The 25,307-nt window shown below is 38.8% G+C and overlaps 2 protein-coding genes across 7 annotated transcripts in view; both read left to right on the forward strand.

Annotated features, from left to right (window-relative positions):
* The window catches only part of myo1cb (myosin Ic, paralog b), a 44,327-nt gene extending 26,195 nt beyond the window's left edge, over window positions 1–18,132 (forward strand). For all 6 annotated transcript variants that reach the window (XM_084126960.1, XM_084126959.1, XM_084126962.1 and 3 more), the window contains 30 exons: window positions 1,333–1,488; window positions 1,579–1,694; window positions 2,932–3,130; window positions 3,646–3,726; window positions 3,982–4,161; window positions 7,502–7,600; window positions 7,729–7,842; window positions 7,984–8,055; window positions 8,555–8,674; window positions 8,924–9,003; window positions 9,408–9,513; window positions 9,842–9,922; window positions 10,013–10,104; window positions 10,217–10,311; window positions 10,453–10,499; window positions 10,607–10,687; window positions 12,029–12,134; window positions 12,961–13,078; window positions 13,463–13,576; window positions 13,686–13,762; window positions 13,849–14,002; window positions 14,126–14,285; window positions 14,373–14,456; window positions 14,928–15,021; window positions 15,107–15,162; window positions 15,477–15,612; window positions 15,901–15,971; window positions 16,066–16,163; window positions 16,301–16,400; window positions 16,492–18,132. In XM_084126960.1, the coding sequence (XP_083983086.1) occupies window positions 1,333–1,488; window positions 1,579–1,694; window positions 2,932–3,130; window positions 3,646–3,726; window positions 3,982–4,161; window positions 7,502–7,600; window positions 7,729–7,842; window positions 7,984–8,055; window positions 8,555–8,674; window positions 8,924–9,003; window positions 9,408–9,513; window positions 9,842–9,922; window positions 10,013–10,104; window positions 10,217–10,311; window positions 10,453–10,499; window positions 10,607–10,687; window positions 12,029–12,134; window positions 12,961–13,078; window positions 13,463–13,576; window positions 13,686–13,762; window positions 13,849–14,002; window positions 14,126–14,285; window positions 14,373–14,456; window positions 14,928–15,021; window positions 15,107–15,162; window positions 15,477–15,612; window positions 15,901–15,971; window positions 16,066–16,163; window positions 16,301–16,400; window positions 16,492–16,518 (3,114 nt within the window). In that variant the 3' untranslated portion in view covers window positions 16,519–18,132. The remainder of the gene's footprint in view (window positions 1–1,332; window positions 1,489–1,578; window positions 1,695–2,931; window positions 3,131–3,645; window positions 3,727–3,981; window positions 4,162–7,501; window positions 7,601–7,728; window positions 7,843–7,983; window positions 8,056–8,554; window positions 8,675–8,923; window positions 9,004–9,407; window positions 9,514–9,841; window positions 9,923–10,012; window positions 10,105–10,216; window positions 10,312–10,452; window positions 10,500–10,606; window positions 10,688–12,028; window positions 12,135–12,960; window positions 13,079–13,462; window positions 13,577–13,685; window positions 13,763–13,848; window positions 14,003–14,125; window positions 14,286–14,372; window positions 14,457–14,927; window positions 15,022–15,106; window positions 15,163–15,476; window positions 15,613–15,900; window positions 15,972–16,065; window positions 16,164–16,300; window positions 16,401–16,491) is intronic.
* A 704-nt stretch (window positions 18,133–18,836) lies between these two features.
* Window positions 18,837–24,784, forward strand: LOC311091296 (NLR family CARD domain-containing protein 3). Its single transcript, XM_084127140.1, has 8 exons — window positions 18,837–18,977; window positions 19,543–21,437; window positions 21,939–22,361; window positions 22,480–22,566; window positions 22,688–22,771; window positions 22,860–22,943; window positions 23,034–23,117; window positions 23,200–24,784. The coding sequence occupies exons 2-8, from the start codon at window positions 19,612–19,614 to the stop codon at window positions 23,291–23,293; spliced, it is 2,682 nt and encodes an 893-aa protein (XP_083983266.1). The 5' UTR covers window positions 18,837–18,977; window positions 19,543–19,611; the 3' UTR covers window positions 23,294–24,784.
* Window positions 24,785–25,307: the final 523 nt, after the last annotated feature.

Genomic DNA, 25,307 nt, shown 5'->3' on the forward strand with positions numbered 1-25,307 from the left:
GATGTGGTTTAAGTGTGAAAATTGATGGTTTAGAGCTTCTTGTTTCTTTGTAAAGGTAATGTTTTCAAGTTAATGATAGAGAAAACAGCCTTGTACCCTTATAAATAGTCCTGTGGTGGTGCCATGGAGCGCTATGGTAATAATACTATGGTATTTAAATACAGGTGTACCATAATACTTATGATGATTACTGTATTAATAGGCTTTACAACAGTGTTTATATGGTATTTCAAACAATGGGATGTGCAATTTTAACTTTTTGGCCAATACAATGAATGGCTGATTTTAAAATCCAATGCATGCATGAAAAACAGATATTCATTTTGAGATTTACTAAAGATTACTTTTAACAGTGTTATTAAATTATTAGAGTTAAATTGGGTAAATGAGCATGACAAATTAGTGATATTATGTTGACCTGCTTATATCCAATATTTAAACATTTTAAAATAAAAATAAATATTTAATATCGGTGAATACATGATATGGCACCAATGTACACTATTGTTCAAAAGATTGGAGTCTGTAAGATTTTTTTTTAATGTTTTTGAAAGAAGTCTCTTATGTTGACAAAGGCTGCATATATATAATAAAAAATATAGTAAAAACAGTAATATTGTGAAATATTATTGCAATTTAAAATAACTGTTTGCTGTTTGAATATATTTTAAAATGCAATTTATTCCTGTAATGCAAAGCTGAATTTTCAGCATCATTACTTCAGTCTTCAGTGTCACATGATCCTTCAGAAATCATTCTAATATGCTGATTTGCTGCTCAAGAAATATTCCATATTATTATCAATGCTGAAAACAGTTGTGCAGCTTAGCCTAATATTTTTGTGGAAACTGTGATAAATATCTTTCTCACAAAATCTCACTAACCCCAAACCTTTGAACAGTAGTGTCTCTTGCATTCCGAATTGCAATTCTAAACTCAGGAAGTACCAGGAAGTACTACCATGACTTTTTTTTAGTAAGGTACCACACTAATACCATGGTTTTTAGTGTTTTAGAGTATTAACCTCAACCTGATATTGTACTTCCATTGTTCAGATGGTGACATCTTGTCCACAATGGCATGTGTGGTTCAGTGAGAAATACCTCATACAAATGCTTTAAATAAAAAGCTTTATTTAGCTGGGTTTCAAATGAGCTGAAGTCTGGGTATGATATGAAATGGGAGGGGTTATGATGGAGTGGTTGAGTCAAGGCTCTCGGAGGGCCTTGGCATGCTGTGTGTGTTGCAGTGTTTATATATCACCTCGAGCTGCTCTGTCTCTAGAGGCTGCCAGTGTGATTCTGTTTCTCAGATCTGCTCTTTCTCTGTCAGGCTGTGGGCAGTGACGGAATCCGGGTCATGATGGAGAGCGCCCTGACAGCCAGGGACCGGGTGGGCGTGCAGGACTTTGTCCTGCTGGAGAACCACACCAGCGAGGTGGCGTTCATCGAGAACCTCCGCAAGCGCTTCAAGGAGAACCTTATTTATGTAAGAGCTGTTGTTCCTGTTCTATTCACCCTTAAAGCTCAAAGCCCAGAGTATTGATGTGACCCCTCTGTGTTTATCTTTCTCCCACAGACATACATTGGCTCAGTGCTGGTGTCAGTGAACCCCTACAAAGAGCTGGAGATTTACACTAAACAGCATATGGAACGATACAGGGGCGTCAATTTCTATGAAGTCTCACCTCACATGTAAGGCATCAGCAAGAAGTCATTATTACCCACTGTTCTGCTCTCTTCTATTGTGTAGAGTACACCAATGGGAAGGCTAATGGTTTTTATTTGCTAAATAAGGACTACAACAGTTTGTCAACCATGTAAACTCACATCCTTGTGGTAGTTGTTCTTATTTAGCATTTCTTATTTATTAAAAAATAAATTTAAAAAAATCGGTAGAAGCTTCAAAGTAACATTTGAGGTGTGACTGTGTAAACTAAAGTTCTCATACAAGCATAACATACGGGCTTTTCACACTTAAAATAGTTAACCCTGGGTCATTCTAAACCCTGGGTAAACGGAATCCTGGGTTATCTTGCTTCACGTTTCACACTGCTCATAAATAGCGGGGTTAACAATTAACAGTTAACATTTTTCCAATGTTTTCTCAATGTTTTGGACATTTTCCATTTTTCTCAAATGCTGAATTTATTGTTTATCAAATGCGCAGTGTTTCCGTGACTGTCTAAAGCACGCAAATATGAGTATGCGATTGGTTTTCTGTTGCTAAACGTCTAGCTGTAACATTCTAACTCCGCATCATTTCACACTGTACAAGTATAGCACAGTTAAAGCAGTGATAACCCTGCTTCTAAATTGTAAGTGTGAAATGTTCCTATACCTATGTTTAAGAGCAGTGTTTCGAACGACAATAACCCCAGGGATAAGCGCAGTGTGAAAAAACATGAATTTAATGTTTAGTAGTATTATTATTATTATTATTATTATTATTATTATTATTATTTTATTGTTGTTGTTGTTTGTATTTTTTTTTATTATTATTTGTGTGTATTATTCTTTATTACTATTTATGTGACAAATTTAAATTGTCAAAAACAAAATAAAATATAAAATACATTAATAAAGCAATAATATTACATTATTGCTTATTTAGTTATTGTACTTTAATTTTTGCTTATAGTAAATGTGAATTCAAGAAAATTGAATAAATAAATAAAAATGTGTAAAATAAATTCTTCTTAATTCCAAATATGCAAATTTTAACCTATATAAATATTTAATTTTTATTTATCTACTTCAGCAACTGAAATACTTAATTTGTTTAGATTATTAATTATCATTTTTAATTATTATTATTATTATTATTATTATTATTGTAATCTTATTTTGTTACATTTAAAAAAAAAAAATACTTTATGAAATCTACATACTGTAACTAAGCATTTATGATCTTGACATATTCCCTATACAGTTATGCCGTGGGTGATAATGCGTACCGCTCCATGCGGACTGAGAGACGGGACCAGTGCATCCTCATCTCAGGTGAGAGTGGTGCTGGAAAGACAGAAGCCTCCAAGAAGGTTCTGCAGTACTACGCCTTCACCTGCCCTGCCAGTGAGCATGTGCAGACCGTCAAAGATCGCCTGCTACAATCCAACCCTGTGCTGGAGGTAAACATGTACACAGCACATTTAAACTAACATGTTTCATCATGACATACAATTTTACTAATCTCCAAATGCCAGTGTATAGTGGTGAGATCAGTACGTGCTGTAATTGTTGCCCTGGACTGCTGTCATAGCGGAAAATGCTCTGAATGACTCTCAGTGATGCCAAGGAAAAGACCAGAGTTTATTCTGAGCAGTTTGTTGTCCTGGTTTCAGTATAAATCTCTCCAGTAATTATACGCCACTGTTATTATCTGTGCGATAAGACTGGGGCATACATGAAGGACGTCTAAAAATGGAAAGGCCAACGGAAGCAGCGCAGACTGCCGTTCTGCCAGATGTTTCGCAGATGTGGTGCTTTCCTGTAAAATAGCATTGTGTGTGGATCTAGTAGTGTGTGTATAAGCGTATTTGTGTAAATGATAAAGATTGTTTTTCTGTATGCTGTAGTGAATTGTTATATTCATCATTTTTCCTTCACATATTCTTTGTTTTCCTTTGAATAACTCTTCTCTCAGGCCTTTGGAAATGCAAAAACTTTACGAAATGACAATTCCAGTCGCTTTGGGAAATACATGGACATTCAGTTTGACTTCAAGGTGAGTTTGATCATTTGTTAAACAATATTAATGGTGTTACATGATCATCAAGCAAAGCTCACATCTCAATTGCTATGATTCACCTTCTGTCGATACACCTTTACCCCTACAATTCTCTTCTTGGTTTGGGGATTTGGCTGCATCCACCTGCGTGTTTACGTGCTTGTGTTTGTGTGAAATTATGCGTGCTTGCATGCGTGTCAGAAACCCGGTATTATCCCCTCTGCTTCTCCCTTTGGGTGTCCCCGTTGGCAGGGTGCTCCAGTAGGGGGTCACATCCTGAATTACCTGCTGGAGAAATCACGCGTCGTACACCAGAGCCATGGCGAGAGAAACTTCCACATCTTCTATCAGCTCATTGAAGGAGGAGAGGATGATCTCCTGAGGAGGCTGGGCCTGGAGAAGAATGCCCAACAGTACCAGTATCTGGTGAAGGTGAGAGACAGACCTCACACACTTGTTATGGTTACAGCTGATGACCTAGTCTGAGATGGAAAGACAGCTGTACATTTAAGAAAAAGCTGTGGCTTAGTAGTTAGCACACATGCTTCAGACACATTGGGTCATGCTGGTCAAGTAAAGATGCTGGTTAAAATCTGATGTTGTGTCTTGCTCCCATGTCTATGTCTCTGTCTGTCGTCCCTCCATTAATTATGAAAGCTTGTTTCCACCTCAGAGTTAAAAAAATAAAATAAAATGGATTTTTAACAATAACTTAAAGACAACATAAAGAGAACCTTACTGTGAGCTACGAGGTTTTTAATTGATAGTATTTGCTTCTGTTGAAACTGTTACCCTGCATTATTCTAAGAAATAACGTTTATGCTTCATGAGATTGTCGTTCCCCTTCAGTCAGTCACGTTCGATGTTACGTTGATACTAGGGATGTGACGGTGAGGATATTTCAATCCCAATCACCTACGGGTAGTAAGAAAATGGGCCAATGAAGATTGACGAGTGAGATTTTCATGCCAAACCATCCCCCTGGACATACGGGTATATAAGGCCGGCAAGTCACTCATTCAGCTTTTTGCTTCGGAGCCAAGTGGTTGTCTTTTACTCGTTCTGCCATTCACCTTCGCTAGAGAGGAGACGCTCTTCCGTTGCAGAAAAGGTGCATTCAGCTGTGTTTCACCCCTGGACGCATCAACACAAAAGCAGTCTGTTTTTGTCAGACCCCATCTGACAGCCGCGATCACTGCCTCGCATGTCTGAGCCGTCAACACGCTTGAGGCAGTGTTCTCACTGTGGGAACATGACAGTTGAGACTCGAGTACCTTCAAAAAGTCCCCTCCATCATTCCCCGTTCTGGTTTCTCTGCACCCAGCATCTCAGATGCCGATCGATTTCTCGGCGCGGGGCATGCTTCACAGTATCGTCCTGCCCGGTACCTTTCTTCCCGGAGGTGCATGAGGAGGAGGGTTATGGAAGTTTTACTGCCTGAAGCCGCTTCGCTACTACTCACAACCCTTGATGGTGGGGTAGCCAAAGGATACGTGGAGATTGCACAGGTGGATCATGCAATTGGGGTGCATTTTTGCCTGTAAAGTGCTGCCACCTGGCAGAATCGCCCACGTCTCCCATTCAAGGCCTGCAAGTTCTCTGCCCGTGCTTGCAACCAAGGCCTACAGTGCCGCTGGACAGGCTGCCTCCGCCTTACATGCTATGGCCCTCTTGCAAGTCCATCAGCCCAAAGCACTAAAAGAGAACCCTCCAGCCAAGACGAAATCAGGGTTTTACAGCCTGTACTTCATCTTACCCAAGAAAGGCAGTGGGTTATGAACGGTCTTGAAACTGCGAGTCTTGAACCGGGCCCTCGTTCAAGATGCTAACGCAGAAATGCATCCTCAAGTGCATTCGCCCCAAAAACTGGTTTGCAGAGATCGACCTGAAGGACGCGTACTTCCATGTTTTAATTTTGCCTTGACAGACCATATTTAGACCCTTTCGAGGGTCGAGCATACCAATACAAGGTCCTCCCCTTCGGGCTGTCCCTGTCTCCCCGCACCTTTACGGAGGTAGTGGAGGGTGCCCTTGCCCCGTTAAGGGAAGTGGGCATCCGTATTCTCAACTATCTCGACGACTGGGTCGTTCTGGCTCACTTTGAGATCTGTTGTGCGAGCACAGCGGCTCATTTTTTATATTCCGGGTGAGCTCAATCGGGCATCCCCAGGTGGTCCAGCTGATCTGGAGTCGATTTGGGCACATACAGGTAGACCTGTTTGCCTCCCAGGAATCCTCCCACAGGCACGAACGCGCTGGCACACAGCTGGGCCTGGGGCCTACGCAAATATGCATTATCCCCAGTGAGCCATCTTGCACAAACACTGTGCAAGGTTATGAATGGTTGTGCCTTACTTGCCCACCTGGACCCCTGTAAATGCCCGATTAGCTCTGTGCTTTCCTTCCTGCAGGAGAGGTTGGAGCGAAGGCTGTCTCCCTCCACCTTGAAAGTGTTTGTTACAGCACATCACTATTCAGTGGATGGTAGGTCTTTGGGAAAGCACGACCTGATCATCAGGTTCCTGAGAGGCGCCAGGAGACGAAATCCTCCTCGGGCACGCCTCATTCCCAGAGTGCCCATTGAGCCGCTAGAGTCAAAGGAGCTTAAGATCCTGTCCCTTAAGACAGTGCTCCTGACCACGCTCACGTCCATCAAGAGGTTGGGAGACATGTAGGCATTTTCGGTCAGCCAAATGTGCCAGGTATTTGGGCTGGTTGACTCTCATATAATCCAGAGACCCCGCCCTGGATTTGTGCCCAATGTTCCCACTACTCCTTTTTGGGACAAGGTGGTGAACTTTAAAGTGATGCCCCTGGAGGAGGCAGACCCAACCCTTGCGTTGCTGTGCCCCGTTCGTGCCCTGCACTTTTACGTGGACCAAATGCACAGAGTTTTAGGAGCTCTGAGCAGCACTTTGTCTGCTTTGGAGGTCAGCAGAAGGGAAAGGCTGTTTCCAAACAGAGGTTGGCCCACTGGATAGTGGATGCCATTGCCTTGGCATACCAAGATATGCTGTGCCCCTTTGGAGCTATAGCTCACTCTACAAGGCATGTAGTAGTTCCATCCCTTTCCAGGTAGGACCTGCTTTCTTCCATATGTAGGACTGCTCTAATGGTCAGTCCATATGTATGCAGAATGTGGCCTCCGTTGCGTCCCTTTCCATCTGGACTCGGCACGCTTTTTTGAAATCTCTATGGGAGAAATTAATAGAAAAAAATACTTCCAGAACCAATGCTTATATATTTCACATTGTGACTACTTCTTGCAATGGGACTCTTTATTTCTTATTACTGCGACTTTATATCTAACAGTTGTGACTTTTAATATTTAAATATTTTTATATTTCTTGTTATTGCGACTTTGGTAATGTCACATTTGTTTCTCATTATTGATTTTATTTTATTTGTTGTTATTTCCACTATCTCAGTTGCAAGTATTTCTTGCTTTTGCTATGTTATTTTCCTCAATTGATTCATATTTCACATTGCGACTTTGACTTTTTTTTTTTTTTTTTACTCTTAGGTGGAAACAGGCTTTCATTATCAATAAAAATGTCAATAAAGCCCCCCAAAAATGTCCAGCTCAGTGTACCACATACATTTATGTTGGACCTGTGTATGAGTATTCATCATAAATTGCATCATAAATTTTCCCACAAGTATGCAGGAATGTCCCTTCCTCTTGCTCCCCTGGTGTTTAATAGAGGAAGTCAAGAGGAGCCCCTCCTCCCTTGGTTTCCTCTGTTGTGCTGAGTGAGTGTGTGTTTTTCAGGGCAACTGTCCCAAAGTGAGCTCTATAAATGATCGCAATGACTGGAAGATGGTGAGGAAAGCCCTCAGCGTCATTGGCTTCACTGATGATGAAGTGGAGGTATGACCGACCAATCACAATACACAGACACTATGAACTATAAGTCAATGTTGTTCTCTTAGAAACAGAAAGTTCTTCCTCTTTATCTTAATCTTTCGTCTCATTCACACCCGTCTCTTTCCTCACAGGAGCTTCTGAACATTATTGCCAGTGTACTACACTTGGGGAATGTCCAGTACGGAGGAGAGGACAGCGGTAGTGCCTATATCACTACAGAAACACAGATTAAATACTTAGCCAGGGTAATAGGACAGTTTATTTATATTCACTGGGCTATGACCACATGTGCATGACCTCTTGTTTATTTTAAAACCTCTAGCAATTTTTTTCATGTTAGGGGGTTGTTTTTGACTGTGCTTGTGTGTGTATTTGTGATATTGCAGTTGTTAGGTGTGGATGGCACTGTTCTTAAAGAGGCTCTTACGCATAAAAAGATCATTGCCAAAGGAGAAGAGGTATGTTCCCATTCATTTAGAGTGGAAAATATTGATTTGTCCTTTTGTTAAGACAAACATCACTATTTCTATTGCTTATACTTGGACATGGGATTTTTCAAAACTTGTTTAAGGAGAGGTGTGATATTACTCTTGAATCATTAATCATACTAATGATTTTTGACTGGCAGATGATAAAAAGGGTGAAAAAAATCCCATAGATTTACATTATATGAGGGATCTCAGTCATGTCTAAGGAACTAAATATCATAGAGACTTTCAGGTGGCCGGCAGGTATTACATACGAAAGCACCACTAACATTTTCTCAATAATATGTGAAAATCTCGAAACGTGATAGAATGTCAAATCACATTCCATTCAAAGCTTGTATTCAAACCATCTTTAATAAAATAGTAGTGTTGCTTAATTTTTTTCCCGTTTCACAGTTGTATGTGTACAATATGTAATAATTGTTTATGAATGTTTCCCATAATTCCACTGTCTGTGTTTGGGTTGTAGCTGATGAGTCCTTTAAATCAAGAGCAGGCCTCTTCAGCACGGGATGCCTTATCTAAAGCCATATACGGTCGTACTTTTACTTGGCTGGTCAACAAAATTAATGACTCTCTGGCCTTCAAGGTATGGACTTACTCTGCTAATAAATACTCTATCAGCTCCATATGGCTTTCTCTGATGAGTCCTTTACCTAATGTGAATATTTAGCGCCCCCACGTGGAGAAAGCTAAGAAATGACACAATATAACTACTCCAGTATCTAGAGTTATTGGAACACATGCTCACCATATGATGTTACAGCCTGTGGATGTTTAGTCTGAATGGTGTCCCACAGCTGTTACTGAATATTTCTGTGCTCTTAATATTTCACAGGATGATTCATTTAACAGTAAGAACGCTTCTGTCATTGGTCTGCTTGACATCTATGGTTTTGAAGTCTTTCAGATCAACAGGTAAAGTAAATATATCAAATGTAATATTTATGTTATACAATTTAACAATTTATATGATGTTTAATATTATAATAATGCATGCACTATTTATTTTATATTACTATGAATAATTTAATATTATTTAAATATTTAAAATAAATCATTAAATTAATATTGTTATATTTAATAATATATATTAATTAAAAATGTAAATATTGTAATTGTTTTAAATTTAATTTTTTATATAGATTCATATTTAATATTTTTTATAATATTTCATACATTATAACATATATAATTTATTTTTTTAATTTATCTTTAATATTTTGGTTATTATTATGGTTAACGTTGTTTTTTTTTCACAAGTAAATAGCAAGCCTTTGATTTTCAAAGATATCTCAATCTGCCTCTCTTTGTCTGTCTAGTTTTGAGCAGTTTTGTATCAACTATTGTAATGAGAAGCTGCAGCAGCTCTTCATTGAACTGACTCTGAAGTCGGAGCAGGAGGAATATGAAGCTGAGGGAATCACGGTGAGAATCCCCTATACGCATACACAGCTCAGCACGTGTGACTCTTGTGCGGGGTGGTGGAACGGGGTCTTAATCTCAGCTCAATGGGCACATTATGGGCAAACATGTGTAGTGGGCTTTATTTCATGCTGTTATTATGGTAATGCTGACCTCACACTGCCGATAAAACATTTTGACGCATACACTGTCAAAGAAAGCCCATTTGTGGCCATGATTCGCGGGTGGGCTGGGAATGCTCTTGATTTTGCGTTCTTTGAATTTTATAGCAATAAAATTTTGTTTTCCACTTGTTTCAAATGCAGTAATGCTCGTGTTTTTTGTTCTCTAGTGGGAGCCTGTGCAATATTTTAACAACAAGATCATTTGTGATCTTGTGGAGGAGAAGTTTAAAGGAATCATTTCCATCCTGGTGAGAATGCTTTCTGTTTACTTTCATTAACAATGTATTAAATATTGTCTTATGCTGCTTCAACCTATTATTCGCCTCTCTTTTCTATAGGATGAAGAGTGTCTCCGTCCTGGAGATGCCAGTGACATCACCTTCCTGGAGAAGCTTGAGGACACTGTCGGTGGCCATGCCCACTTCGTAACGTCAGTCGCGCCACCTTCCTTTTGTCATTCTATCTAATATCATGCTTAAAAAAAAAATATTACAATATTTTACAATATTGCAATATTTTATTACAATATTACTATATTACAGTCACAAGCTGGCTGATGGAAAAACCCGTAAAGTGATGGGTCGTGAGGAGTTCAGACTGAGCCACTATGCAGGAGAAGTCAACTATAATGTCAACGGTCAGTTATTGAACAGAGGGCAGAGAAAAAATTAAGAAACAAAAAGAGAGCGTGTCATTGAACAAGAGCAGGCTCTTATGCCCACAGATCGTTCTCAGGCTGAGCGCTGACTGACGTCATTGTGTATTTTCCATCTTCTAGGCTTCCTGGACAAGAACAATGATCTCCTTTTCAGAAACCTGAAGGAGGTGAGGGAACAGGCCCAGAAAAAAAATATATATATTATAAGAAAAACACACTTTATCTGTTCTAAAATTTCCAGTGATTAAACATGTTAATGTGTCTGTATGTTCAGGTCATGTGTATGTCCGAAAATAAAATCCTCACTCAATGCTTTGATCGAGAGGAGCTCACAGACAAGAAACGTCCAGAGACGGTATCTATCTATCTATCTATCTATCTATCTATCTATCTATCTATCTATCTATCTGTATATCTATCTATCTATCTATCTATCTATCTATCTATCTATCTATCTATCTATCTATCTATCTATTTCTCTGTCTGTCTATCTATCTATCTATCTATCTGTCTATCTGTCTATCTGTCTATCTATCTATCTATCTATCTATCTATCTGTATATCTATCTGTCTGTCTGTCTGTCTGTCTGTCTGTCTGTCTGTCTGTCTGTCTGTCTGTCTGTCTATCTATCTATCTATCTATTTCTCTGTCTATCTATCTATCTATCTATTTCTCTGTCTATCTATCTATCTATCTATTTCTCTGTCTGTCTGTCTGTCTATCTATCTATCTATCTATCTATCTGTATATCTATCTGTCTGTCTGTCTGTCTGTCTGTCTGTCTGTCTGTCTGTCTGTCTGTCTGTCTATCTATCTATCTATTTCTCTGTTTCTCTGTCTGTCTGTCTGTCTATCTATCTATCTATCTATCTATCTATCTATCTATCTATCTGTATATCTATCTGTATATCTATCTATCTATCTATCTATCTGTATATCTATCTATCTGTCTATCTGTCTGTCTGTCTATCTATCTGTATATCTGTATATCTATCTATCTGTCTATCTGTCTGTCTGTCTATCTATCTGTATATCTGTATATCTAACTATCTGTATATCTATATATCTATCTATCTATTTCTCTATCTATCTATCTATCTATCTATCTATCTATCTATCTATCTATCTATCTATCTATCTATCTATCTATCTGTATATCTGTCTATCTATCATCTATCTATCTGTTTGTTTGTCTGTCTGTCTGTCTGTTCCATCCATCCATCCATCCATCCTGCCATTTATTGCTCTTTTTGCTAGTAGGTTACATATTTTGTGTCAGTTTTTTGTTTGTTTATGCTTACACAGAACTGTAAAAAACAAAAATTTGTTTGTGAATCAGTTCCACATTCATAGTAGCATTTATACATAAACCTCAGTAGCTTGGCCTCAGTCCATGAGATTGCGAATCTCTGCTTGCCACCTACACTGTGAGGAATTCCCTGACACTGTTGAACCCCCTACACTCTGTGACTGTGTGCATCACCCGCCACCCCCCACCCCGATCCCAGTGCCCACTCCACAGAGCTCCATTGGCTGAGTGTGGGTGGGCTGCTGTTTAGTTGTTTGCTTTCATTGTTGACCACTGGCTTCTCCCACATTGTCACTGCCTGGCTGGACTTGCACACTGTTGCTTGTGTTCTTGCTTATTCCATCTCTTTTTCTTGTTGCCTCGCTCCGTTGGCTCGCTGCAACCAGGCAGCAACCCAGTTCAAGACCAGCCTGGCGAAGTTGATGGAAATACTGATGTCTAAGGAACCGTCTTACGTGCGCTGCATAAAGCCTAATGATGCCAAGCAAGCAGGTTTGTGAGAAATGTTCTATACTCTTGAGTTTTAGTGCTATTTATCTCTTAGAAATCGTTATACTTCATACTTGTGCTCATTCCTTTTAACTGTTCCCTTTCTGTGGGACAGTATTAGTATGGTATTGTATGGCATTTGTATGTATTCCATTGTTCTGGATTATTGCCATATTTACAAACCATGGTACTTGTATGGTACTCCAAGGTATGTAGAAAAATTTGTGTAGCTATAGGACATACTGTTGCTATAGGACATAAAAAATATTAGTAATATAGTTTTTTGAACGGAATATGGTAATACCTTTGTATTTTTATACTTTTTCTTGTCAAGCCATCAAACATTTAGTCATTATTAAACATTTAAAAATAACAGAACATGACCCAAAGTGCTATACAAGTCTAGGAAAAATGAAGCTAAATTGGCTAAATTAAAATGAATAATAAGCTAAAAATTGTATTTTCTAGAATTCAAATTTAAAATATAAAAACAAGTGAAATTGTACTTCTTTTTTTATTACTTAAAATAAAATAAAAACCTGTTTTTTAAAACAAGATGTCTTAGGGTTGTTTATTTCAAATCTTGAGTTTGTGCATTTTTTCTCCTTCTCCAACTGTTTTTAATGGATTCATTGTTCAAACTGCAGTCATTCATTCCCTCAATCTGATTCTCTCTTACTTCATCAGCTCTTTTGTTTTGCTCTTGTCATTTGTTAGCATCTTTTGTTCATTAATAAGCTCTTATACTAAATATCGGCAAATCTTTGGTTTTATACACACACTACATGCATGATTTTACAATTTATTAAACTGAAATCTCTCTCTATAGGGCGCTTTGATGAAGTCCTCATCAGGCACCAAGTAAAATATCTTGGTCTGATGGAAAACCTTCGGGTGAGGAGAGCTGGGTTTGCATATCGCCGTCGCTACGAGACCTTCCTACAGAGGTTGGCATCTACATGACTGAAAAAATACACACAGTTTAGACCTATTTGAACCATTTTTTCATGCTGGTCTTATATTGGCACAACATGGACATTGTTTCAAGTGTAGCATTGGTGGGTGACCGAACATACCTCATAGTGGTAACCCGCAATACGCTTGAACTTGTTGTTTATACTAGCCTTAACCAACTGAACCAATTTAGCTGATTTAGGCTTTTTTCAGCAAGGCTCTCTAAAAAAAAAAAGCTTGTATTTGTGAACTCTGTTACATTTCATACTTTCTGATCCTCTTTTAAAAGCTCAGCACTTCCTGTGGACTTGAGTGGTAATGAAGGTCAAAAGGAACGAGGATTCCTGTTTGTACTTAACTTACTTTTCCTGTTTCAGGTATAAATCCCTGTGTCCAGACACATGGCCCACCTGGAATGGCCGCCTGGTCGATGGAGTGTCCACGCTCGTCAAGCACATTGGCTACAAACCCGAGGAGTACAAACTCGGCAGGTTGGTTACACAAACGTTCTAAAATGCCAACTCTTATTTTATTAGTATTAATAAATCAGTATTATTTCTGTGGTACCAGAAAAGATGAAGGCATTCCTTTTTTTTACAGGACCAAAATCTTCATCCGCTTCCCCAAAACCTTGTTTGCAACTGAAGATGCACTAGAAGTCAGAAAACACAGCCTTGGTATGAGCCATATTCAAATGCATATCTTGAGTAACTGGATGGTCTGCTGTGCTCCTCAACTTCCACAATCTGTTCTTTATGCACAGCTACCAAACTGCAGTCATCCTGGAAAGGCTACAGTCAAAAAACCAAATATCGTAAAATGAAACAATCAGCAATCCGGATCCAAGCGTGGTGGAGAGGTATTCTGGCCCGCAGGAAGGCAAAGCGTAGAAGAGAGGCTGCCAACACCATCCGCAGGTCTGTGTGCATGACTTGACTTGTACAATAGTTAATACGGCATCACATGCGATCTGATTCTGCCCAGTGAGAGAGGCTATGCTCAGTTTTGTTTTGTTTTTTTGCCTGTGATCACTGTTACAGGTTCATAAAAGGCTTCATCTACCGCCACCAGCCACGTTGCCCAGAGAACGAGTACTTCCTGGACTACGTTCGCTACTCGTTCCTAATGAAGTTGCACAGGAGCCTGCCCAAAACAGTTTTGGATAAGAGTTGGCCAAAGCCACCTCCCGCCCTAATCGAGGTGAGATATCAGTCATTAGTGCAGTCATGAACTCCTCTAGACCTGAGGGCTGTAAACTGAGAGATTATGCCTTCCTTTTGTTCACAGGCTTCAGAGAACCTCCGCAAACTCTGCATGCAGAACATGGTGTGGAAGTACTGCAAGAATATCAACACCGAATGGAAGCACCAGGTGTGACATTTTACATAGTTAATTCTTTTTTTACTATTATTTATTATTAATTCAAATTTTTTATTAGTCCATTTGTATTATTTATTTTATATTATAATATTTATTCATTCACTTGATTGTTGGGCTACTGGAAATTAAGCTTCACCCCAGAACCCTCTCTCATGTTTTACATAGTTTTATTTTAGTTTAGTTTAGCTTTGTTTTGTTTAATTTTATTTTATTATTAGTCAATTTTTTTTATTCTGTATTTTACATTATAATATTTATTAATTCACTTGATGGGCTCCTGGAAATTACGATTAAATTTGGAACAGAATAATTTTGTTTTACACAGATAAATGTTTTATTTTATTATAATTTATTAATAATTATAATTTATCATTAGCTCAATTTTTATTTTATATAAATTATTTATTAATACACTTGATTTTTGGGTTACTGGAAATGAAGCTTTATTATCTGTTATTGCAGTTGGAGCAAAAGATGGTTGCTAGTGAAATCTTCAAGGACAAGAAGGACAACTACCCACAAAGTGTCCCAAAACTTTTTGTGGGCACAAGGCTCAGTGAGTTTTCATCCTCTTTTTCAGCCTCAGACTCATTTTCTGTGCTGTATGTTCTAATTGTTTTCTGTGTGTGTGTGTTCAAAAGATGGGGAGGACATCAATCCTAAAGTGCTACAGGCTCTGGGAAATGACAAGATGAAGGTGGGTTGAATTCTAGGCTATTGTTTTTTTTTGTTATTGTTGGGGTTTTTTGTCTTGTTTTTTGCAAAATCTCTCTTTAATATGGTTCAGACTATGATTCGCTACTCTTTTTGTATAAATCCATTCATCAGTCTCTCCAAAGAAGCCAGAAGTCTGTCATTTTTCATGACTGAATATGTGATAAACTGTGTTTGGATGTGTTTTCTCAGGCAACATACCAAACAAATGAAGCATCTGTGATAATGTCATCTGTGGAATGTAACAATTGTGTCTTCTCCTAATGTAATCTAAACGTCATTGGTCCTTCCCCACAGTACGCTGTTCCAGTGACTAAGTATGATAGAAAAGGATACAAAGCTCGCAACCGACAGCTCCTGCTCACGGCGAACAGCGCCGTTATTGTGGAGGAGGCCAAACTGAAACAGCGGATCGACTACAGCTCACTGAAAGGTGAACAGGAAGAGAGATGGAGAATAAGTCTGAAACTGTTCTTACGCTTTGTTTGACTGCTTGGTTGGAACCAGAGTCCGTTACTTCCAATTTTCACATTACGTTATCAATGCGTGTACCGCCATGATGCACTTTATTTGCTATCGCTAATGGCTCACTTTTGCCAGTTAGAACAGATTGCAGTCATATGAATTGTAATGCGTTTTCAAGCAGACTTTAATTTTTTATTTCAGACAGCCATGACAAATCAAAAAAGTGACACACTGACCTCTTCTGTTTTATCTGTAGGGATTTCTGTCAGCTCTCTAAGTGACGGCATGTTCGTTCTCCATGTTGCTTGTGAAGACAATAAGCAGAAAGTAAGTCTAAAGATCGATTATTTGCTTTTTATTTACCTTAAGTGCTAAACTTCCTGTTGTCAGAGTGAATATGTGAACTGTATTGGTGTCACAGGGTGACGTGGTGCTTCAGAATGAGCATGTGATCGAGACGTTAACCAAAGTGGCTATCTGTGCTGACAAGATCAACAGCATTAACATTAACCAGGGAAGGTGAGTTGCAGGCGCAAAATTATCATTGTGTAAAATACTTTGAATTCTGTGATTTACGCAAATCTGTCTTGAAACTCAGATTATGAAATTATTATACTTTTATGAATAAAAGCTTTTGCTTTCCCTCTCATGGACAGTATAAAGTTCAGTGTGGCTCAAGGAAAAGAAGGGATCATAGATTTCACATCTGGCTCAGAGTTGCTGATAGCCAAGGCTAAGGATGGACACCTTTCTGTGGTGAGCATTGCTGACGAAATGAACTGAAATGTATCCAAATTATTTCATTTAGAAAAAAGAAAAAATTAACAGGTGTGTTTTTATTTCTCAGATTGCCCCTCGCCTCAACTCAAGATGATGGACGAGTCATGACCAAGCACTTCCTGCGTTCTCACATGATCTTCCAGATATGCTTATTAGCTCATCAATCACATGACTACAGGCGGAGCTTATCTCTGCCAACGAGACGCCAGCCAGCTGCACCAAAGGCCTCTGCTTTCAGTTGTGAAAATCTAGCGACTTATTTATGTTCTGGGGTTTAATACTGTTATATGAATATTATGATTTTATACGTCAAAGCCAAGAAATAACAAAAAAAAATATATATATATGTGCATTTTTCCTGCACTCTGTCTTTATCTAGCTTTTTTGGGGAATGTTGATTGATTTGTTAGAGAAGGTGACCTCAGCCATGTTACCGAGGAAAATCAGGGTTCATAATTTTTAGTTATTCGCTTCGGTTCTATTTATGTTCACCCGTGATTGCTTTTCCATGGATCCTGCAATCCAAACTTACTCAGACCCAGTACACTTTTTCTTGTAATGCGAGTTATAATTACTCGGTAACTAAATTAAAACGTTCATAGGAAAGGTATTAATTACTTTTTGCATATAGAAGATTACTTGGAGATGTTTATATGGATGGATAAACCTGTTCTATATGTGCAACATAATTATGCTTACAAGCCTAGTAAGTTATTAATATTAGTTGATGTGTTCAAGAGAAATGAGAACGAACTTTTAAAGACCTTATGCCAAGTGCATTGAAGGTGTGTGTTATGTATGAAAAGGCTCCTGAAAATCTTAATGTGGATGGAAAGAAAAAACGGTGATGGTAACTATGCTAGAGCACCAGCTCCATTTTTCACATTGTGATTGATTCATCATTCATTACTCATATTAAGAGTTTGAAGATCTTTTCTCAGTTCCAAATCTGTGCCTCAGAATGTTAGGGTTAGGGTTAGAGAGTATTTTTGATAAGATAAGAAAAGTGTTCCTGTAGAAATGGGATGAAATGGACACAAGATTGATCTCCAGTGTTGAATCACTCAGGCTTTGTGCTCCTAATACACTGGACACAATATAATCCTATTAATGCCATTTCCCCCACATTAGCAATGCTCTAAGCTTGTGAGAGATGTTGTTAGCCCTAATAGTTTGGGAAGTTATGTTATCTACAAAAAAAGGCTTGTTTATTTCTCTTGAGGCAGGTTTGTGTATATGTAGATAAAAAGTAACAGCACTACTAAATGTTTGCAAACCAAATTTAAATGTTATTTTAGAAACTAAACATGGACATTTGGCATACCCAGTGCACTGTAGGATTTCAGGCACCCAAAACTGTTAATAGCACACTTATTTGATATTGCCTTGACATGACTGTTAAATGAGAATGTTCAAAGAAACATTGAGCATGTGCCTACCATAGCTAGTGTCATAGTTGAGGATACTTAAAAGAAAACACTGTAAGAATACACGTTAAATGCCGCATGTAATGTATTTAGAACAAATATCTATTTTTGACATTTATAAAATACCCCGATACTGTACACACAAACTCATGGCCCACCAGTTGAGATGTAATTCACACTTTGTGATTTTGTTTTATACTATTTGTGTAAAATACCTGGAAATCTGTCAATTTGAAGCAAACTGACAATGTATCTGAGCATATTAAAGCTGATTAAAAACATTGAGGTGCCAGCTCTGTATTTTTCATGGGAATGGGTATTTGTGAACTCATTATTTGAGGTATAAGTCACAACTTGTATTTCTTGCTTACTTGTCATCTGCACTCAATTAGTTTAGTTTTGCATTTCATAAAGGAAATATTACTATTTGAAAGGCAGAACATGAATTGCGTTCAAGTTTTGGTAACATGATCCAGTAAAGGAAAGAAAGAGACTCATGTCATTGTGATGTCGCTGACAATTTTATTTTTTATTTTTTTCACTGGCAAAGTTTTGAATTAAAGAATTGCACATAAATGCAACAATGTAAAAATGTAACGTCAATGAGAGTTTTTCCATGTTTCACGTTAACTATTCTATTTAATTTCTTTAAAACTGTTAAGTTTATGAAAGTCAAAATCACAGCAAAACAAAAGCTTTTTGAATAGAGTCTGATTAAAAGTGTTGTAGTTGAATTAATTATAAATGTATGAGTTAGCATAGGCTGTACTGTAACCCACCTACTAAGGATGCATTGGGAAACCCCCAGAAATGTCTTAAAGGAACATACCCCCGGACTGGCAGTGGGTGGAGATCCTTCAACTTCTTGAATTCTGTTATTTCCCAATATATCAGGTGACTTGGAGAGACATACATAGAGTTATTTCAGTCATATTTTTAGACACATAGCTAAGATCTTTCCGTTTCACCATTGCGATAAATATGTGCGCAATAGTACGTTACATGTAATCGATAAGAGCTTCTGATTTGTCAAAATAATTATGTTTATACGTCGCAAAAGAATAGTTTCACTTTCAACCGCTTTTGAATCAGTGAGAGTCTACGGAAGTGTGGGAATAATGCGTGTGTAAGTTAGTTTATTTATTTATTTGTATTAAGTGATTTCGCTGTGGTTATATGGAACTGTTCATTTATTAATTTGATGTACACAAATTAAACCGTCAATTTAATGGGAAAGGCTTTTTAAAAGAATTTCTGTTTCTGTCATTTTCCGGGCTGAAGTAAGTTAGCCTAACGATAACTTAGCTATTCGCACGATTCCTTTGTGGTCCCTGTCATAACCAAATAATCTTAAACACAGTTTAAATAAAACATTAACTTTCTTTTTATGTTTGTTATGATTTTCTCTGGTTTATTTATTATGGTTTATATTGTATCTTTTTATGGTTTATTTATATGTATTGTGGTTATAGATATACATTTTCAATTGTGACCCTGGACCACAAAACCAGTCACATGGGTAAACTTAAAATTTTAAACTGAATAAATAAGCTTTCCATTGATAAATTTATTAAATTTTCCATTTAATAAAATAACAAAAATAAATGTTTTATATATTTACCATTACTGAAATACTTATATAAAAAGAATAAATATTTTTAAATTACACATTTTCTTTTGACTTCCTTTAGGGTGGGGGAGGTGAAGCCTTAATTAGGGGGCCCCAGACTCCCCTATATAATCAGCAACATAATAAAGCAATGGCTGTTGGAGCCTGTTGCACAGAAATTCAACAGCGTCGCGTGGAGCTGGTGGAGAACTACAGCGAACACCTGACACGCCTGCTGGACGTCCTGTTTAACGTGGGGGCGGTGACCGAGGAGGACCTCAGTCTCATCAGAGGTTCGGCTGTTAGAGGTGAGCGAGAATGTATGAGATTACTGTTGGATGTGCTGAACGGGAGAGGAGAAGAATCATGCAGGGCGTTCCTCTACATACTGCGAAGTGTTCAAGGTGAGACCACAAAGCCAGAACAGGCCAACAAGCAAGAGCATCTCAAAAAGCACAAGGACATCTTGGCCAGACAGCACAGTCTAGTGGACTATCTCAGCATCAGAGGACACAATTTAGGGCAGGATGAAACCTGGTACTTGACAGATATCACCTTCTCAAGACAAGATGGTTATGCATCGCCTTCTCAATGCCGACACGAGTCAGCAGGAGTTGGGGATGCTTTCAGGACACGCGCGGATGAGATCTGCGTTTTCAGGGATGTGTATGAGAATCTGCTGTCCAAACTATCGAGTGGTGTGAATATGCTGTCAGGAGTTGCTGGAAGTGGGAAAACCACGGTCGTGAGACGGCTGGTGCGAGAGTGGGCTGCCGAAAACACCTCGTCCAAGATTGTCCTATCTCTGTCCTTTCGTGAGCTAAACCTCATAACTCAAGAGCAGAGCTTGCAGGACCTGCTCTCGGATCACTACATCCACCTAAAACCTTTCCTGCATGAGTTACTGAGCTCCAACCCACCCAAGTTTTTACTCATCTTAGATGGTCTGGATGAGTTCTGCTACCCTCTTAATTTCGAACACACTCCCAAGTGCTCAAATCCTGAGCGGGTGCAGCCTATACAATCCATTGTGGTGAACTTAATCAAAGGAATTCTGCTTCCAGGCGTGTCCATTTTCCTCACCTCACGGCCTCATGCGGTCTCCAAAGTTCCTCCAGCGCTGGTCAGTCAGTTTTACAGTCTGCTAGGTTTCTCTTTAGCCCAGCAGAAGCAGTACTTTGAGCAGAACTGCAGTTCTCCAGAGGCTGCCGCTGCAGTGTGGGCCTCTGTGTCATCCCATAAGCCCCTTCTCCTCATGTGCCACATTCCCGCATTCTGTTGGATTGTGTCCACCGCCTTGCATGACGGTGGCTCCTGCCTTTGTCCTGATTCTGTAAGTGCCAAGTCAGGAGAAAAAGGAGTCCTTGAGAACGCCAACCAACCGAACTCTTCATTGGGACCTTCTGAGGTCCTTCTGAGCTCCAAACCAGTCACGATCACTGAGATCTATTGCTGCTTTGTAAAATCCATCGTGCTATTCCATCTGCAAGGGCGTAGCGAGGGCTCTCATCACACCAGGCTTCAGCACGCCCCCCATGTCCTTGGCGAAATGCAGCCTATTCTCAAAAGCCTGGGAGCTATGGCCTTCAAAGGCCTCCTGGAGAGACGGTTTATCTTCGAAAGCTCTGATTTGAGCTCTTTTAATCTGGATAGCACCAAAATCTCACAGGTGTTCCTCTTTGAGATACTTAAAGAGGATCGAGCATCCCTCACCTTTGAAAAGGGCTTCCATTTTATCCACACCAGCGTGCAGGAGTTCCTGGCTGCACTGTATTATGTTCTTCAGTCACTCTCAGGATCAGATCCATTTTTAGGGCTCAAACCAAGCACAGGCCAGTATCTTCAGTCTGCGTTTAAGCAGATGGCATCAGCCTTTAACAAATTCGGCAGACCGCGGCGCCTCTTCCACAGACGCGTTAAGAAAGCCCTTCGTTGTGGTGTACAACATCAATCTGGACACATGGATCTTTTCTCCAGGTACCTTTTAATACTGTTTTCATATTAAATGCATTTTCATACGTTAACGGGTCAAAAATCTTACTATTCAAAATCATTAATGCAAAACGCAATTCATGCAGTGACTTGGTATTTTTATATATTAATATATTTTCTAATATCTGAAAAAGTCTTGTCTGCTTAATTAAAGTCACGTGGTACAACCAACATAAAAAAAGCAAAGCAGTAAAGTATGTAATAGACAGAACAATTTTTAGCTTTTTATGATGCAAAAAGGTTAGTACAGGTTGTAAAATGTTATGCATGTGGCGCACCTCGCCAACAATGTATAATACATAAATAATTCACATATGTAAAATAAAAAAATATGTTTTCTAGAAAACAAATCATTTTTAAACTCAAGAAACCAACATTTTTTCCAATTGTTTTAAATGCAATATTTTCTTCCTTGTAAAAGATTTTTTGATAGCTCTGATTTACTATGATGACTACATTACTGACCAGTTATTTCCGCTTATCCAGGTTTGTATGCGGCCTGCTGGTTCCTAGAACACGTCTCATCCTAAATGGATTTTTCCCTGATGGGCCCAAGATGCATCTGCTCCGTTGCCAGCCCTCTCCAGACCCGACTCCTCCTTTCCTCCTCCATCTGTTACACTCCCAACTCCAGAGCTCCACCCTCAGCCCAGAGAGGCAGGTCAATGTTTGTCACTGTCTATATGAGGCCCAGGACCCTGGTTTGTCCCAGCGGCTACAGGGCTGGATGAAAGTTCTTTCACAGCAGGCCCCAGGTCAGTCCGGTTCGGTAAACAGGGACTGGAGCGAGCTGGCTTTCCTGTTACAGCTCAGCTCAGATGTGCAGGTTTTGAATTTGGACGCTCAAGGACTTGATGCTGACGGATTACGCCGACTCCTACCGGTCCTTCCTCTCTTCTCAACACTCAGGTAAATAGTGTAGGCTAGTAAAAGCTGTAGGCATAATTATTCAGAGATGACATGATGCATTCATTGTTAAATATTAGTATTTATTGTGTGATATGTATTGTATGTTCTTTACATAAAGCCTGGGCCAGAATCCTCTTGGTTCAGAGGGAGCGTCTGTGTTATCCCTCGTTCTGAGAAACCCAGATTGCCGCATTCAGAGGCTGTGGTAAGTAAAATAAAAATTATTATAAATTAATACATTATCATTTATAAATGATCATAATTGGACTAATAAAAGATAATAATGAAAAGTGAGCCTTTATCATGACTGGGTATGTTCAATATAGGGTGGTTGCGACAGGGCTTGGCTGTGAAGGCCTGAAAATCCTTGTGGAAGCACTGAAAGAAAATCATACTGTGACTGATCTCAGGTGAACAGTGAAAAAACACATAATTTCTCATTACAAATACACAGAAGTTGCATCTTACTCGATATTTACAATATCATTATTTCATTAGAATGGCCATCAATAAAATTGGAGATGATGGAGCTGGTTATCTTGCAGAATTGTTGAGGACGAATTGCACACTGACAGATATCAGGTGACCGAGACTAATCTCCGCCATTGCAGTCTTTCTAGTCAATTATTTAACTTCAGTGTTCACTTTGTTTAAACATTTTGCCTTCAATAGACTTCGTGACAACCTAGTAACAGACAAAGGAGCAGAAGTCCTCATGGCTGCTCTCAAAGAGAACACTACATTAGAGTACCTGTGGTAAGAACCATTTAAAGCCAATTTATTTCAGTTATTTTGATTCTGTAACACAAGTGGCATATATTTTCTTTATCTATCGCAGGATGTTTGACAACAAGTTTACCAAAGACGGCGTCAAGAAGCTGAAAGAATTCGCAAAAACCAGACCAAACCTTGACATTAAAGTTTGCGTCTGACCCACAACCGACAAACCAGTGGAATATCTCTAAACGGCATTTGCATTGCTGACCTGGCTGATTTACATTATTTTAATATTAGTACAACTTATTACTTTTAATACACATTAGACTGTTAACCACTCTGGCTACTACTGCCCTCTACTGGACTTTTAAAGAGCTGTGGCTACTTATTGGTATGGTACGTTTGTAATATGTATTTAATTGGCATTTGGCTGTAATATAACCAGAACTGTCAATGATTCATAGACAGTTATTTCTAAAGACACTGAATTAATAATTCGTTACATTTATATAGCGCTTTTCTAGGTACTCAAAGCGCTTTACATGAAAGGGGGAATCTCCTCAACCACCACCAATGTGCAGCATCCACCTGGATGATGCGACGGCAGCCATATTGCGCCAGAACGCCCACCACACACCAGCTTACTGGTGGAGAGGAGACAGTGATGAAGCCAATCAGTATATGGGGATGATTAGGAGGCCATGGGGCAAATTTGGCCAGGATGCCGGGGTTACACCCCTACTCTTTTTCGAAGGACATCCTGGGATTTTTAATGACCACAGAGAGTCAGGACCTCGGTTTAACGTCTCATCCGAAGGACGGTGCTCTTTGACAGTATAGTGTCCCCATCACTACACTGGGGTGTTAGGACTCACACAGACCACAGGGTGAGCACCCCTACAGGCCTCACTAACACCTCTTCCAGCAGCAACCTGGTTTTCTCAGGAGGTCTCCCATCCAGGTACTAACCAGGCTCAGCCCTGCTTAGCTTCAGTGAGCAACCAGTCTTGGGCTACAGGGTGATATGGCTGCTGGCATGAATTGCATTTATTTATTTTGTAAAATACCTTTTTAATAGCAAAACCATTGCTTTTGGTTAAAACCCACACGACAAGACTTTACTGAAGCTTTTAAGTGCTTTGAGGACTCTAAAATGGCTTTTTAACACACCTTAGTTCTTCTTGTATACTTTATAAACTCTTTTCTTCTTTCTCTTTTCTGCTATAGTGTCTCAGAGCAGTTTGACAATAATACTTTATTGCCCTTTTTTTCTGGGCGCTTTTGCATGCAGAGCTCATACAGGGTTCTTCTTAGATGCTTCATAAACAGAAGTAAAATGTATGTGTAAAATACACAAAGGCATAGTATTCTTTGGTTAGTCGATTCAAAGATACTATCAAATCAGGGATCGACATGTGAAACTATTGTCTTTATTTATTACTGTTACTTTACATCAAGCCAGTTGCAATATATCTGTCAGATAATAGTGTTTGAAACATTGAACACCTGTCTTCTCTCTGAAAGTTGCATAATATAGGTTCATGCATTGTTGTATAATTAATTGTCGTAACATCACGGAATATGAATTGTTATAACAAGTATTATTGCTTAGCAATTCTTACAATGCAAAGTACAAGTGTTATGCAATAATTAAAACAAGATGTACAAATAGATGCTCAATAAACACATTATATGGGTTCTCCAGATTCCAGTTTGCTTTGGTAATGGAGTCTGTGGTTTTCACAGGTTCCTGAGGAATATTTAATATCAGTAATCCCTCATAAAGTAGCTTACTTGTCTGTATTTGAATGTAGTTGCTTATTTAAACCACCAGATGCCGATGTGATGTTTTGCACTTTTATCACTCCTTTGTTCAGTTTCCTATGTTCAGTTTAGTGCTTAGAAAGAGTACAAACAACAACAGAAAACCTGATAATACACCGTAAAAAGTGTTTTGGTCATTGGTACAGTTAACTTCTCTTTTGATATTTGCTACTCAGTTTATTTATGCAGTGTAAATCATCTTTAATAAAAAGACCACAGATAAATGCGACTTCAGAAGTATGAAAAGAGCTCAAATCTGATACCCAAAGAACAAAGTGTCTTGTTTCTTTTTCATGGGAAACCCATAATGTACATTGAGACATATGGCAAATTTGTTTACGATATGTTATATTTATTTCATGTGCCAGTCTTCTAGTGGTTCTGCAATAATGTCATTGATGAACA

The sequence above is a fragment of the Abramis brama genome (genome assembly GCF_963993115.1).
Source record: "Abramis brama genome assembly, chromosome: 10".
In the NCBI taxonomy this organism is placed as follows: domain Eukaryota; kingdom Metazoa; phylum Chordata; class Actinopteri; order Cypriniformes; family Leuciscidae; genus Abramis; species Abramis brama.

Bases quoted from the DNA above. Each gene is read 5' to 3' on its own strand.
- LOC311091296 (XM_084127140.1), top strand. From the start codon at position 19,612: ATGGCTGTTGGAGCCTGTTGCACAGAAATTCAACAGCGTCGCGTGGAG. The intron at 22,362-22,479 runs GTAAATAGTGTA...CTTTACATAAAG, and splicing joins CCTCTCTTCTCAACACTCAG to CCTGGGCCAGAATCCTCTTG. The intron at 22,567-22,687 runs GTAAGTAAAATA...TGTTCAATATAG, and splicing joins TGCCGCATTCAGAGGCTGTG to GGTGGTTGCGACAGGGCTTG.